Source organism: Myotis nattereri (genome assembly GCF_964212035.1).
Source record: "Myotis nattereri genome assembly, chromosome: 3".
In the NCBI taxonomy this organism is placed as follows: domain Eukaryota; kingdom Metazoa; phylum Chordata; class Mammalia; order Chiroptera; family Vespertilionidae; genus Myotis; species Myotis nattereri.
In genome coordinates this window covers 43,220,428-43,237,266 of record NC_138077.1, presented here as the reverse complement: position 1 = coordinate 43,237,266, position 16,839 = coordinate 43,220,428, and the positions used below count along the sequence as shown (strand labels likewise).

General features: G+C 39.5%; 1 protein-coding gene across 2 annotated transcripts in view; it reads right to left on the bottom strand.

Moving 5' to 3' along the window:
• Positions 1–16,839, bottom strand: part of VPS8 (VPS8 subunit of CORVET complex) — a 263,787-nt gene that overhangs the window by 177,626 nt on the left and 69,322 nt on the right. For both annotated transcript variants that reach the window (XM_081086229.1, XM_081086230.1), the window contains 5 exons: positions 15,771–15,845; positions 14,753–14,788; positions 13,756–13,846; positions 12,999–13,045; positions 11,936–12,025 (listed from right to left, as the gene is read on the bottom strand). In XM_081086229.1, coding sequence (XP_080942355.1) covers positions 11,936–12,025; positions 12,999–13,045; positions 13,756–13,846; positions 14,753–14,788; positions 15,771–15,845 — 339 coding nt within the window. The remainder of the gene's footprint in view (positions 1–11,935; positions 12,026–12,998; positions 13,046–13,755; positions 13,847–14,752; positions 14,789–15,770; positions 15,846–16,839) is intronic.

The following is a 16,839-nucleotide window of genomic DNA, read 5'->3' as shown; positions in this document are numbered from 1 at the left end:
CTCAGCTCCAGTGACAGTCATAGAAGGTAAATAAATCCCAGAATAAAAAGAAAAAAAAGAAAAAAGGAGCGGTTGGGAGCATCAGTCACCTGCCAGCCTGAAAACAGCCCTCAGCCCCTCACCCAGACTGGCCAGGCACCCCAGTGGGGACCCCCACCCTGAAGGATGTGTCACCAGCTGCAAACAGCCATCATCCCCTCATCCAGGCTGGCCAGGCACCCCAGTGGGTGCCCCCACCCTGATCCAGGAGACCCTTCAGGGCAAACCAGCCGGCCCCCACACGTGCACCAGGCCTTTATCCTATATAGTAAAAGGGTAATATGCCTCCCAGCACCGGGATCAGCGGAGCTGCGAGGCCTCCCGGCACCGGCGTGACAGGGGGCAGCGCCCAAACCCCCTGATCGCCCTGCAGCTCTGTGTGTGACAGGGGGTGGGGCCCCAACCCCCCCGCCCCCCACGGGCCCTGCTCTGTGTGTGACGGGGTAGAGCCATAACCTCCCCATTGGCCCTGCCCTGAGTGTGACAGTGGCAGCGCCCCAACCCCCTGATCGGCCCTGCTCTGTGTGTGATAGAGGTCAGCGCCCCAACCCCCTATCCGCCCTGCCCTGAGTGTGAGAGGGGGCGGTGCCCCAACTCCCCTATCGGCTTTACTCTGTGAGTGACAGGTGGGAGCTCCTCAACCCCCTGATGGACCCTGCTCTGTGCGTGACAGGGGGGAGCTCCCCAACCCCCTGATTGACCCTGCTCTGTACATGACAGGGTATGGAGCCCCAACCCCCCTGATGGGTCCTGCTCTGTGCGTGACAGGGGGTGGCGCCGCAACCTCCCCATCGACCCTGCCTTGAGTGTGACAGGGGGCAGTGCCCCAACTCCCCAATCGGCCCTACCCTGAGCATGACTGAGGGTGGCATCGCAACCTCCCGATCCGCCCTGCTCTGTGCATGACAGGGGGCAGCGCTCCAACTCCCCAATCGGCCCTGCTCTGAGCCCGACCAGGGGCTGCACCTAGGGATTGGGCCTGCCCTCTGCCACCCGGGAGCAGGCCTAAGCCAGCAGGTCGTTATCTCCCGAAGGGTCCCAGACTGTGAGAGGGTACAGGCTGGGCTTAGGGACCACCCTTCTCCCCCGAGTGTACAAATTTTTGTGCACCGGGCCTATAGTTCTATATAATAAAAGTCTAATACGCAAATCAACTGAACGGAGGAATGACCAGTGAAATGACCAGTCACTATAATGCGCACTGACCACTAGGCAGCAGATGCTCAACACAGGAGCTGCCCCCATCCCTCAGGCCCCAGGCCAGCCAAGGCGGGTGCCACTGGGGGCCCCCCTAATTACCCCGCTGGTCGCCCCACACAGGGAGGTGACTGGCAGTGGTGGGGGGTGGGGCCGGCCAGTGAGCAGGCAGCACTGGCTCCCCCTACCCCCCATCACCCTGCCGGTCACCTCCAAGGTGGGTGTCCGCAGGGGTCCCCCCCAATCGCCTCACCAGTCACCCCACAGATCGGCCCTGATCGCCGGCCAGGCCTAGAGACCCTACCTGTGCATGAATTTCGTGCACCAGGCCTCTGGTACGTATATAAACCATCTACTATGGACCAGGTACATTGCTAGGTGCTAATGATACATATTTAACAAAACAGACATATTTTATTGTCTGGTACAAAGACTTTTAAAAAGTAGTACCATTGAAGTACGATAAAAGTTAACTGGGGGGAATTATGAAGTGCCATTTATATAACATTCTTTAAAATAACAAAATGATAGAAATGAAGAACTATGAGTAGTTGCCAGGACCCAAGGAGAAGGTGGGGGCAGAAAGAAAGTGGGTGTGACTATAAAAGGGCAAAATGAGGGGCTTGTGTGATGAAAATGTTCCGTATTTTTACTATATTGGTCAACATCCTGGTTATGTGATTATACTACAGTTTTGCAAGATGTTTCCATTAGGGAAAATCAAAGTTAAGGATACGAAAGGATATATTTTATTCTTTTTTACAGCTGAATGTACAATTACCCCCAAATAAAGATTTTTAATTAAAAAAAGGATACGCATAATCCTCATGCCTGCCCCTAACTGTTCATAACTCACTTAAATAAGGCTACACCATGTAAATTAACACTTTCAATCTGGCTTCTTAGAGAAACCAGGTCTTCATCAATTTTGAACATTTAAAACCATAAACAAAATATTAAAGCCAAGTCTATTTTCAAATTTTAAGCCTTCTTTTCTGATTATGAAAAGACGAGGTAGATGGTCCAGTGGATAATACCTGGTGGCAATCTCCTAGATGCCTGAAAATGAGCTAGGCATCTCCATCTCGCCAATGGCAAAGGCTAAACTTGTGCTCAACTTTTCACAGGATCTGCAGTCAGAGTTGTGCAGCTGGCATTCCCTGCCAGAACCAGTGCACAACCACTGTGAAGAACTGGTGCCCAAATTCTGATGATCCTCCCCACTTAACCCATTTGGATGGCTTCTCTCAGAGAGCCCTAAAAGAAAGAAGAATAGAGAAGTCCTCAATCCATCCAGCTAGACCTGGTCTACATATGCCTCTCCATGGAATGTTGGGAGATTAAGCCTTCATGCAAATTTCCAGCCCTTCTGCCCCTAAGATCAGGTTGGGCTGTGTGCTGCTTGCTGCTTGCTAATTGTCCCAAGTCTTTCAACACAAACATAATGAGCAATGCCTACTTTAAAAATATTCCTCTTGGGCCCTGATTAGAGCGTTGTTCTGATATGCCAAAGTTGCAGGTCCCATCCCCAGCTAGAGTACATACGAGAATCAACCAATGAACACATAAATAAGTGAAACTACAAATTGATGTTTTCTTTCTTTCTTCTTTCTTTCCTTCTTTCTTTCTTTCTTTCTTTCTTTCTTTCTTTCTTTCTCTCTAAATAAATAAATAAATAAATAAATAAAATCTTTAAAAAATAAGTAAAAAAATAGAAAGAAAAGAAAAAAAAGAAGATTCCTCTTGGTCTCAAAAGCTTGCATGAAGTCCCTGAGAAATGGCTGAATTTTTGGTCTCCAGAATAAAAGAAATAAAAAAGTAAATATGTCTCTAATTTCTTCTTCAATGCACATCCCTATAATTGGCCAAAGAAGATAACTTCTCTTGCTAGATATCAGTGTATATTTAAGGCTTAATAAAGAAGGCAATGCGAATATGTGAATAAAACACTGAGCTGACAGATAGAAAATCTAAATTTAGGCCTGTCAATTGTTTGAGTGACTGAATAGATCCTTTTATTGCATTGTGACTATTTTACCATCTGCCACCTGAAGGTATAATCTCTAGCTCTCCCTATTTTATAAGCATAATGTGAAAAGAAATGAGATAGTAGATACACATTCCTTTGCTTTCTGGAGCAATGGCATTAATTCTCATAATTTTTATGGTAAAAGTCAATCAGACATTGAAAACTGCATTGTTTAAAAATGATTCCAAATTTTAGCAAAGCCCAGTATACACCAAAATAAACATTCATAAACACAGATACACAGATACACACATATATAATTTATATATACACATACATACATACATCTCCACAGGCTATCAGAGCTAGGCAGCTGGTATTCCAGTATTAGTATACAAACATGGTGAGTGGCTATATAAATATAGATATCTCTCTGTATGTGTAGTAGTATGTGTATACATGTATTTTTTTTTTTTTAGGAATGTTGATAAAATAATCTAGGAAAAACCTAACTCCCCAGAACCAGCATTTTATGCAAGTGTTGGGGATAGGACAGTGTGCTGCACCAACTCAGTTTTCCCTTCCTCAGCTCATCTCAAGAAAGCATGAGTTAGACAAGGAAATTCCTACTGCCTCATTCTGTGATCAGCTTTAGTCTCCATCCACTCTTCGGCATGAACTTTCATATAAAAACATGGTAACAGCTGCTACAACAGTGGCCTTGAATGATCTGCTTCCCATGGAAATATAAATAAAGTTGGAAGGAGAGGTTGGTAACAATATAAGGCTTTATTTTCAACATCTTTTAAAATAATATTAGTTTTCAAATCTCTTTAGCTTGACACATGTTAATAAAATGCCTCGTTTTACTTATTTGCAACTCTACCTATTTGATAAACAAACCTTAGTGTAGAAAGATAAAATAGTTCAAAATGCATGAAACTGCTTCTGAAGTAATTTTGAAGCAAATGGTCCACAGACAACATCCTGAGAAACACTGATACAGAAATAAGAGTACTGTGAAGAATATTAACATTTACTGGTTACTAGAAGAGGAAGACTGAACAGAGAAAGTCAGTAAGTAGTGAGAAAGACAGAAAAAAAAAAAACTTGAGAAGAAATCCTGCCTCAAGAACGAAGCATCGCACATTAAAATTACAATTAAACTACAGAACAACCATCATTCAGAACCACCTGAAGTCTGGCTAACGGAAGTCCTACAACTAGAGAATGAAGGAAGAGCCACATTGAGACTGGCAGGAGGGGTGGAGGCACAGAATGGGCTGGTCTGACACCACATGTGGCGGTTTTTTTTTTAATTGGGAGGGAAATTTGGCTGTGGAGTACCCAATGAGGATCAAAGGGTCCCAGTCTTACACCAGACTCCTTGGCCCATGGTTTCAGTACTGGGAAGAGAAATCCCCATAACTTCAGGCTATAAAAACCAGTGGGAATTGTGGCTGAGTGACGCAGAGGGTTGCTGGAATCCCTGGCATTCCTCTTAAAGGGTTGGCGCACAGACTTACTTGGACTCACTTTCTCTGAGCTCCAGTGCTGGGGCAACAGCTTGAAAGGATCCAGAGACATATGGAAAAAAAAATGAATTGTCTGGCATCAGGGCAAGAACTGGGGGGCAGCTTTCTCCCAGACAAAAGTGCTGGCAGAGTTCACTGTTCCTTTGATGAGACTTCCCTGCCACAATGCAGTCAGCACATCTAAGTCTCCATAAACCTGGCCCACACTGTTTGCCCAGCCTTGGTTAATTCCCTGAGGCCCTGCCCCACCCAATTTGCAGCCTTACCCAAGTTGTTTGCAGTGGCCTTTCTATATGAATGGCTGGCTTGGCTCAGGCTTCAGACTTTGCTAAAATCTCTCAAACAAGCAGTAGCTGACCTCAGCATGCCCAGTAACTCTTGCTAAGTGGTCCTAGGCCCCACACTAGCAGCACCCTGCCTTGGTTCAGAGCTTTGCCTGGGAACCTCCAAACTCCACACAAGTAGCAGCCATCTGCAGATCTCTCTGTAGCACATGGCAGGTGGCCCCAGGCAGGGCACAGGAATTAGTGACTTTGCAACTCCCAGGAGGCCCCAGAACCAGTGCACCCAGTGGTCAGCTTCAAACCACACCAAATTACAACCCCACCACATCCACAAGCAACACACTCAAGGGGTGGACTTGGTGAACATCAAATGCCCACTGAAGCAAGTCCTGCTCCATAGAGATATTTCCTGACAGCACCTCATCCGCTGTAGTCGCAGCTGGGCCACATAGCCTATTGGCCTGGGGGCAATCACTCCCAGTGATGCCAACAGCAATCAAGTCTCAACTACAACAGGACAATGCACACAGCCCCCACGGGGTGCACCTAGAGTACCCAGCTCAGGTGACTAAGGAGGCTGAGCCACTGGGCCCTATATGACACCTACTGCACAAGGCCACTCTATCAATTCCAGGAGACATTGCAGCTCTACCTAATACACAGAAACAAAACAGGGAAACCACCAAAGTGCAGAGACAAAGAAACAGGTCACAAATTAAAGAACAGAAGAAATCTCCAGAAAAAGAACTAAGTGAAATGGAAGCAAGCAAACTACCAGAGACAGAGTTCAAAACAATAGTTATGAGGATGCTCAAGGAACTTAATGAGGACTTCAAGGAACTCAGATCAAAAAGGAACAGTTAGAAATAAAGGATACACTAACTGAAATAAAAAATAATTTACAGGAATTAACAATATGGGAAGACAAGAATCAAATCAGTGATTTGGAATATGAGGAAGCAAAACCACTCCTATCAGAAGAGCAAAAAGAAAAAAGAATCCAAAAATATGAAGACAGTGTAAGGAGCCTCTAGGACAATTTCAAGCATACCAATATACATATCATGGGGGTGCCAGGAGGAGAAGAGATGAAGCAATAAATTGAAAACCTAACTGAAAAAATGACAGAAAACTTCCTTACCTGGTGAAAGAAATAGATATACAAGTCAATGGAAGTTCAGATAATACCAAAGAAGAGAAACCCAAAGTGGCCACACCAAGACACATCATAATTAAAATGCAAAAGGTTAAAGACAAAAAGAGAATCTTAAAAGCAGCAAGAGAAATGCAGTTAGTTACCTACAAGGGAGTGCTCATGTGACTGTCAGCTGATTTCTCAACAGAAACTTTGCAGGTCAGAAGGGAGTGGCAAGAAATATTCAAAATGATAAAAAACAAGGGCCTACAACCAAGATTATTCTACACAGCAAAGCTATCATTTAGAATTGAAAGTCAGATAAAGAATTTCCAAATAAGACAAAGCTAAAAGACTTCATTACCACCAAAGCAGTATTACATGAAATGTTAAAGGGTCTTCCTTAAGAAAAAGAAAAAAAAATGATCAAAAATATGAATATAATGGCAATACATACATATCTACCAATAATTGAATCTAAAAATCAAAATAAATAAACAAGGAGTCTGATGAAGAAAATAGAACCAGAGGCATAGAAACATGGAACAGACTGATGAATCTCAGAGGGAAGTGTGGATGGGGGGAAGAGATTAACCAAAAAAACTGAAATGCATACATGCATTATCCATGGACACAGACAATAGGGTGGTGAAGACCTGGGATGGGGCAGGATCCGGGTGGAGGGGGACAATGGGGATACAAAGGGGTGGGGGTGGGGATCTGTAAAAATCTCAACAATAAAGATGTGTGTGTGTGTGGGGGGAGGGGGGGAGGAGACATACCATCAACTCCTGCCTAAGTTTCCAGCCTACTGACCTACTCTATAGATTTTAGGCTTGCCAAGCCCCACAATTATGTGAGCCAAGTCCTTGAAAGAAGATAAATGTGTGTGTGTGTGTGTGTGTGTGTGTGCGCATTCTATTGGTTCTGTTTCTCTGGAGAACCTCGACTGATACAGATGGTCACTGAAACATTAATATAGGAAAGTTGTGGGCAGGGAGGCACTAAACCTATGAGTCTCAGAATAAAAAGAACAAGATCGAATTAGAAATGGAGCTGATAGAAACTTGGGTGGAAAAAAAAAAAGAAAAGAAACTTGAATGTATGATACCAGGGAAGCCCAATGGATAGAGTGTTTCAAGAAGTCATTCACTGTGTTGAATGCTAATGAGTATCAGTAAGATGAGGAATAAGAGTCCACTAAATTTACAGGCATGGAATGAGAGGAAGATAAGGAAATGGAGACAACTCTTATAAGATATTTGGCTTGTAACGAATGTACAAACAGGAGGCTTAAGGCTATTGGGTATGGCTTGAGGCAAAGAAGGGATTTATTTGCTGTATATTATTATTATTGTTGTTGTAGATTTGAGAGGGAGGGAGAAACATTAATTTGTTTTTCCACTTATTTATGCATTCACTGGTTCATGCTTGTGCCTGACTGGGGATTAAACCCATAACATTGGCATATTGGGACAATGCTCTAACAAGCTGAACTACCTAACCAGGACTGTTTGCTGTTTGACTTTGTTTTAGGATGGGAAAGACTTAGCTGGAAGAAAAAGTGAGTTTCAGCATGTATGAGACAAAGAACACTTTAATTCCTTTCAAGTCTACTAGTTATTATATGAATAAAATATAATTATAGGTTCAAATCTTTCTCAGATAAAAGCCGCAAGATCCAAAAGTTATTTTCTATAGTTAGGACAGGAAAACATGCCAATTTGTCTTTAGAGGAAAGCAGAAATACTGAATGGCATTGTATATTCTGACTGTAAGGAAAAGGTGAGGCCCCCTCCTCAAATGTGAAGACTAAAACTGAGGCAGCAGGCATGAGTGCCACCTGCTGGTAAAATACAAATTCTCAGTATTTTGACTAACCAGTCTTAATTGGAATACAGGTTACCTGTTCCTAATGAGTTTATTGATGCTGACACAGAATCTCAAATCTTCCCAGTCAGCAAAGATAGTCTTTTAAAACACTCCTGGTCAGTTTGACATCCTCCTTTTATTTTAATATTCAAAAGATAAACCCAAGAGCTCTTACATCAGCACCAGGTCGTTTTAAACTGAAATATATCTCAGAACTTCTACTAGCCTGCCCTCTGCAGTAACACCGTAAATCCACGTATGACAGCCCTGCATCATCTGAAGGCAGCATATCTCCATCTCCTTTCTCCTCAGATTAAACATCCCAGTATTTTTTTTTAACCACTGTTCATAAAACCTCTCAGCATCCCAGTTATGGGATAAATCTTAGTTGTCAACAGTCTATAAAATATCTTAGTGGTTTTATCTCTAACAAGTAGCCCAAGGGTTCTATCACTTTCCTTTATCTGGGCCCTAACACATCATTGGCGCATACTAAGTTGCTGTCAACTGAAATCCTGTCCAGCTAGATTTTCCCAATCCAGTACTCATGCAAGTTAATTATTTGAATCTAATGAAGTCTGGATGTTTATCCCTGTTAAATTTCATCTCATAATGATTTTGATTGCATTTCTTGGTGCCAGCTAAATTTGACAAGCCACTCACTAAGTCTTCATCCAAATCAAAGATAAAAACTTGGATATTAAAGAGCCTTAAGATGTAACTAATACTAAACCACCAAAGAATATTCTTTGGGTAGGGATGTTTAGCTACAAATCTATTAACTATTTACTAATCTATTTACTATTTACATATCTATTTCAGCCATGAGGATAAAGGAAAATCCAGAAAAATGCTCTTAATGAAAGCAAGATGTTATGGAATAGGCATTCCATGAATAACTGTCCACATATTCCTTTCAAAATGGCAATTTATGAGTTTAACGTGGACATTTTTATGTGAACTCATAAAAAATGTTCACAAACCACATTGGGATTATCAGTAGATAGTTCCTGAAGTTCACTCTTCTTTCAAAAAAAATATGCTTTTAGAGTCAAACTATTTTATGATTAAATATTTAAGATTATACACTTCAAACAGTAGATTTATGGCCAACTAACCATGTATTTCACCCATCCTAATGGACTGAAGAGCACCTTTTCCAGAAGCAAACAGTCCTTCTGAGGGAAATAAATTGTGTCTCCTCAGCTTAGGCATCCATGCTTAACTGAGAATGGAAATTGATCCAAAGTTACTGACAAATTATCAATAATGGCTCAGATTGGTCGAACAGTATCCTGGGTTATACTTCAAAAGGTTTTGAGATTTGGATAATCATAATGCAACTAACTATATATCACATATGCTGGGCTTCAGCTATTTTCATAAATATATTTATATTTTCCACTTTAAAGACCATTCTCTGTGCTCATGAAAATGAAAGCAAAATATGAAGTGTTGTACTGTAATAGATGTGGACCCTGAAGCCCAACTGCTTAGATTGTAATCCCAGCTCTATCATTTATGAGCTATGTAATCTGAAACAGGTTACTTAGCCTCTCTGTGCCTCTGTCTCACTTATAAAGGGGAATATATCAGTACCTACCTTACAAAGTTATGATAAAAATTAAATGAGTTAATATGTATAGAGGGTTTGTAACAGTGCCTGCCACACAATAGTATTAAAGGGCTTAGATGTTTACTCTAATTATCAATCTTGACCACCTATTAACAGCACCCCTTGTCACCCATCCTTTCCTTGTACTTGTCTGAAAATAATAGTATAGTACAGTGGTTATTTAAGAGCTGAGCTTTGAAGTCAGAAAGACCTAGATTGAAGTCCTGGCCCCACCACTTACCAGCAATATTACCTTGGGAAGTCACTTAACCTTTATAGGTCTAAATTTCCTCACCTATAAAATGGGGATTAAAACAGTATCTACTGCATTGGGTTCTTGTGAGAATTAAATAAAATGAATGTCACACCCTTTACGTATTATTTGGCATGTAGTATACTAGTATACCTAGTGAATCTTTGTCAAAACCCCTCAACCCTTTGGAAGGCACAGTCTGAATCATACTAATCTCCTTTCTGACAGTCTTCATGATGCTTTTGGCCATATCTTTGGTTGTCTGCCTTTCTCCAATTTCGTAGCTGTTCAGTGCTTTGTAGACAGACATCTCTCAACAAGCCTCACTGTTTCCTTTCTTTTTGGACTATTTGCGGCTAATATGTCAAAATTTAAAAAATTTGCTATTCTTTGTGAACCCATTAGTTTTTCGGAGCAAATAATAATGAGATTGTGCCCATATTTTTTTCTGATATATTTGCTTTATGAAATACAGAATTCATGACAAGTGTATTTTTGGTCATTATTGCAATTTTTTAAGTAATCAGTTTTCTCTCAAGAGTCTATTCCTCCCACTTGCCAATCAATGATAGAGTAAATCCAGAATAATGGTTCCCACTACGTTTACCTTTCATGAAACTAAATTATTAATAAATCAAAAATTTTATCAGATACTCTTTTAGCAGAATAAAACTTCCCACAGAGACCTAGATGATTAAAGAACATATTCTACTACAGTTTGTTTCTCTGTAAATTTTGTAATTTCTATAGAAACCATCATCATACTGAGATTCTTTCATATTTCACCATCAAAACATCACTTTCGCCCCATCGCTGGGGCAACCAAGCCTCCTGTTCTCAGCTGCCTGGCTGCCAGCCGCCATCTTGGCTGTCAGTTAATTTGCATATCTTGCTGATTAGCCAATGGGAAGGGTAGCGGTCCTACGCCAATTATCATGTTTCTCTTTTATTAGTGTAGATGCCATTTAACAAAGAAAAATCAACCAAAAAAATGAGTTCGCGTGTCACCTCTGACACACGTGTCATAGGTTCACCATCACTGGTCTAGACCTTAGTACACAGGGGTTGCATACTTGGCCATGGGCCAAATCCTGCCCATAGCCTATTTCTGAACTGCTCACAGAGCTAAAAGTGGTTTCTACATTTTTAAAGGTTGTTTTAAAAAAGAAGAACATGTGAGAGATCATACATGCCCTATATTTTCCCACCTGGCCCTTCTTAGAAAATGTTTGCTGACCTCTAGTATTAGATACTGAAATATTTATTAAAAGAGGAGGTGGCAGGTGGGGGAGCTCTAGTAATGGAGAAGGATAAACAGAGATTTACAACAAGTAGAACTGGAAAGCATCGCAAATAGTAAAACTCACATAATAAAAACTGTACAGGCCTTAAATTGTTCTTTGACTTCAGTTTTCACTGCATTTTAAGAAAAACTAAAAATCTTTCATTCTCATTTTTTAAACTGTCTGCCCCGTATCTGTCCGTTACGATTTCACTCAATTCGTCCCGGTCATCAGAAGGCAGTATATTCTAGGGAGGTATGGTGACAATTAGAGCATTACTTAGCCCAATTTGTGTATCAACCTCCCAATGATTCGCATATTTCAGAGATCATATTTTTTTTGTAACTAATCTGTTCTTGAGTCACAGTTACTCTTAGGAAAACTAAATTTAAAACTTGGTAGTCTACCTTTTCTTCAACTAGCCTAATTAACATAAATGTTAGTCATTAGCAAGGTGTCAGCCACTATAAGGTGTGAATTCACGGGTACACCCTCATACATATAGTCTTTCCTTCCACACAGTACTAAGTAGCTAAGCACTAACACTTCCCGACATTTTTACTCATCTGCTCCCATGTGACCTGTTACTTCAAAATTTAATCACACAGAATGCTCCACAAGCCCTGAAATAAAGCTTTGAATACTGAAGATTGTTTAACCAAATCATGAAAGTTCCATTCTTCAAGTAAAATGAAAGAGCAATGTTAGACCTATTCATACCAATTGCTGTTATAAACACATGCAACAGTGTACCTGAAAATGCTGTTCCATCACTTGGATTTTTCCCTGGTCTGGGCACTTTTTCAGAGCTCTATCTGTATAATGGAATAGGATTTCTACCATCTGTAAGGAAAATAGGCTTGTATAGAAGTTAAAACATATCTCTAAAGTTTTTCAATACTTAATATATTCGATCCCCTTAAATAATACAGAATCAGATTTTGTTATTATATTAAAAATAAATGTAAAATTTTAGTGGCTTTATTTTCCAATTTCCTAAACTCTACCTAAATTCTTTCAGTCTCAGGGCTAGTACTAATTGCTAATCTTTTCTAAAACTATCTCCAGGTTCTAGATTTTAGTAGTATCTATGTTGCTCAGGAGACGAAATACTGAAGTTAAGCTCTTCAGTAATCCTCTGCTGTAAATCTTTCCCTAAAGAACACAGATAGAACATAGAACCCTAAATATTTTGGCAGATACTGAGAAAAATCATGAGTCTAAAGATGATCACTTTTATTTTCTAAATGTTTATACTAATTTGGAATGTAATTTTTACCAATGCACTTGCACATTAAAAAGGGAAAGAAATTAGTACAGTAAATGAATTCAACCAAGTCTAGACTAGGAAACAAAGGCAATAGTAAATATTAGCATTAATCAATTATTAATGCTAATTAGTAATAATAAATCATCAGCCCTTTGTATTACCTCAAGTAACATACACGCTTGCATTTATACTATTTTTCATAATTACTAGTCAGTTTATAACATATAACAAATGTCAACTTCCTATGGGCTATTAGGTTCAGAAATAATCCAGATTCCAGGCTTCTTCCTAAAATAACCAAAAGACTATTTACTACTTTATCATTTTCATAAGAGAGTGAGCAAGAAAAAAAAGAAAAGATGATAAAAAAATTTTTTAAAACATTCAAGGTAATACCAGGGAACTATAATCTGATTTATTTTTTATTATATATATACACAGACACCTTGACTGTAGCCATTTACCTAATCATGCCCAAAGATTACTAGCAAATACCCAAAGCAAATTTGTGCTGTACCCCAGTAAAGACCCTATTAAAATACTTACTCGATCTGCAACAACAGCCTTTCGCTTACTGGCATCCCCTGATAATCCTGCAGAGAAGCAAATTCCAAATGAAAACAAATTTAAACCAGATCTTTAGTAGTGAAACTGTTCTGGTCATAATCTGTGCTAACAATACATATCCATACAACAATCCTTAGATATCAAAACTTTGGATAATATGCTATAATAAGAACACATCATATCTAATGAATCAGATAGCCTATCAATGTACTTCCCTTTTATTCTAATATTAAGTGACATTTAAAATTATATATCCTATATTGGTTATTAACCTTTTTCACTGAAATCTGTAAGTTCTGGTAACATCTATATATATAAAAGCCTAAGCGACCATCTGACTATTCGACCGGTAGCTATGACGCACACTGACCACCAGGCGGCACACACTCAATGCATAGGCATGGAAACATGGAACACACTGATGAATCTCAGAGGGAAGGTGGGAAGAGGGAGGGCGGGAAGAAATTAACTAAAGATCTTATATGCATACTAGAGGCCCAGTGCATGGATTCGTGCACCAGTGGGGTCCTCCGGCCTGGCCTGTGAGGATCAGGATGAAACCAGCAGCCCGGCATCCCCTGAGGGGTCCCAGATTGTGAGAGGGTGCACTGGGCCTCTAGTCTTGCTTATAAAATACTTAAACATTAAGCTAAAAAAGTGTTCTATGAGTGATTAGTATTATTCATTCTCTCTATTTCAGAAAAAAGTCTACACCACCGGTTTTCTGTTAACTTACCCACAACTGCTTTTGCTTTTCCCTCATGGAAAGACCATGCAAGAGCCAAAGCTTCTGTAAGACAATCTTGTTTCAGGAGGTGATCCACCCTCTAAAATAAATAAATGCAAGAAGCTAGACCCCTTTGTCTGACCAATCACAAGTCAGAATTCCTATTTATCCAAATATCTTTCCAGAAGTTGTTGCTTAGTAGCTGCAAGTATTCTAATAACCATATGAATATCTAAGTTCCAAGAAAAATAATTTCTTAAAGCACTAGATAGTACAGTGACTATATAAGATAGTACTAGGCAGCCACAAGGCCCAAATATAAAAAGAGAAAACAACTAGAAGGTCACTGTAACAGAAACGTCTAGTTGCTTATCACAACATCCTTTCACTCCCTCATCCTCAGTAACAAATCCCAAGTTTATTTGAGACAGCAATAAACCAGCTAAAGGACATCTCTAAGACTCCCTTGTTACTTGGGACCATGTGACTAAGTTCTAGCCAATGATAAGTGGAAGTGTTGTTTGGTATTTCTGGGATATCACCTTAAAAGGGAGGGGCTAGCCTTTCTCTTCTCTTTCCTCCTTTCTCGAATGTGGACTAACAGCTGGAGCTCCAGCAGCCCTATTGAGACATAAATGACCCTGGGACTAGACACCACAACAAGGATGTGGCACAGGATAGCACACTAAAGACCATGGAGCTGCCACACTAGCCACAGCTGGCCTACTGCCAGATGGCTTTTAGATGAGAGAAAGCTTGAAGCCACTGTTGAAACTTGAAGCAACAGGCCACTATTATTTTGACTTTTCTGATGTATGTAGACAAACCTAATTCTAATTTACAGTGAGTTTTATCAAATCAAGTACCTAACAGTTACAATGGTTTTGATGTACATTTTTGAAATTAAAAAGCACTAATCCAAATAATCTTTTTTGGCAAAGTCAAAACAAACATTAAGATGCTATCAGTTCAACAATTCTAACACATAAAATTACTTTGAACTCACCTCTCTCCAGCTCCTCAGCATCATTACATAAACAGACTAGAAAACAAAGAGAAGGAAATTAAAATGACCATCTTTAACAAACTTGGTTGGGAGACACATTTGTCCTTGCCCCACATCTCATTTTGCATCTCTTTAAGTAAAACCATTCATAATACAGTTGAAGTGTTTATTAAAGGGTCTTCAAGGTCCCACATTAAAGGGTAAATCAAACAAACATTTAAAAGTTAATAAGTCTACAGTCTAGGGCAGTGGTTCTCAACCTTCCTAATGCCGCGACCCTTTAATACAGTTCCTCATGTTGTGGTGACCCCCGATTTCATTGTTACAAATTGAACATAATTAAAGCATAGTGATTAATCACAAAAACAATATGTAATTCTATATGTTTTCCGATGGTCTTAGGCGACCCCTGTGAAAGGGTCAGTCGATCCCCAAAGGGGGCGCGACCCACAGGTTGAGAACCACTGGTCTAGGGAGTTAATACCCAGGAACAAGGAACGCTCAATCTCCCTGTACAGACCTGAAAATTTTCAATAATGAAAAAATATTTCTTCTCCGTGTTGTTTTTTCTGGTTTGTTTGTGGGATTTTTTGTTGTTTTCTTAGCACAGGAACAAAATGATATACAAAAAGTTCCTATTCCAGTGATTCTACTCTAAGTCAAATGCTTCAATGCATTCAATATGTCCTAAGCTAACCTAATAAAGGGCAGCTTAATTACATGACAAATATACATAATAAGGTATCTTCATGGTCATGAAAAAATAAATTTGAAAAATATAAAAATACATCCCTGAATAAAGAAAATAAGTGTCCTATTAGAATCTAAATGAAAGTAAAAGTATGCCCCAAAGTGGAGAAGGTAAATTAATTAGCTAAAATTCATGACTATCTAATCCCTAAAAGTTGTAGATTACTGCTAATCGATATTCATTTTGTAACACACTGCCCTCTTCACCAGCAATCTGCTTAAGCTTCAACTATCCTGACACAAACAAATGCCAAGTGGAAGAGCTTACTTTGGTCCCCAAATAAAAGATCTGACCACCATAGCTACTGATGGATTGATAACAAGCCTTCTCTCCAACCAAAGCCTGTAAAAAAGTAAACAAAAAAGGTAAAGATTGCATGAATTAGAAGTCTCATTAAGTTTTAAAGAATGTCCATTATAAAGACAATATTTTAGTCTAACCTGGTTTATCCCATAATTAGGGGAGCATGGATATCAATCATGGGCCAGTCCATCAGTGGAAGGAGCAAAAAAGACAAAGTGCAAGAAAGTAATTCTCTGCTTACACATGGGGTTTATTTTTCAGAATAATGCAGAAAGGGAGGAACATGCAAACTTGTAAATCTAAAGGAAAACTGTTGCAACCTGTCCCATTATTGGATAACAATAGTCACTGCTTCTGGCAAAGAATAGAGCTGATTGAAAATGGTAGCCCCAAGTTCTTTGAAATAAATATAAATATTAAACACAAGAAGAAACAAGAAGACAAAGTAGCATAGTATATAGGAGTCAGCACAGCCCAGCAAAACAGAAACAAAACCTGCTGTTTGATAAGTCAGGATTGCAAACTTTGGCAATGTCACTTTCTAGGTATGACCTTAAATAAGTTTCAAACTTCCGACATTGAGTTTTCACATCTTTGAAAACCATGCACAGTTTCGTTGAGGCTTAAATATGTTAACATTTATAAATATCCCAAAATATATAAGCAGTCAATAACAGAAGAGCTTACTTTGGTCCCCAAATAAAAGATCTATGATAATTAATCTTAACTTTTCACTGTGAAAATTTCAAAATATAGATGAACATAGAATAAAATAATGAATCCCCTGCAACCATTAACCAGCTTCATTAATTGTCAACTCATCACCAATCTTATCTCATCTATAATCCCACTGACTCCACTGTAACACAGTATAATTTTGAAGTGAATTTCAGATTTTGAATATTTCATTTATAAAAATTCAGTATATATATATATGTACATATATATATACATATTCAATCCTTTTTAATATAACCACAATTACATTAACATGCTTTTAAAATTTAATAATCATTCCTCAATATCAATTACC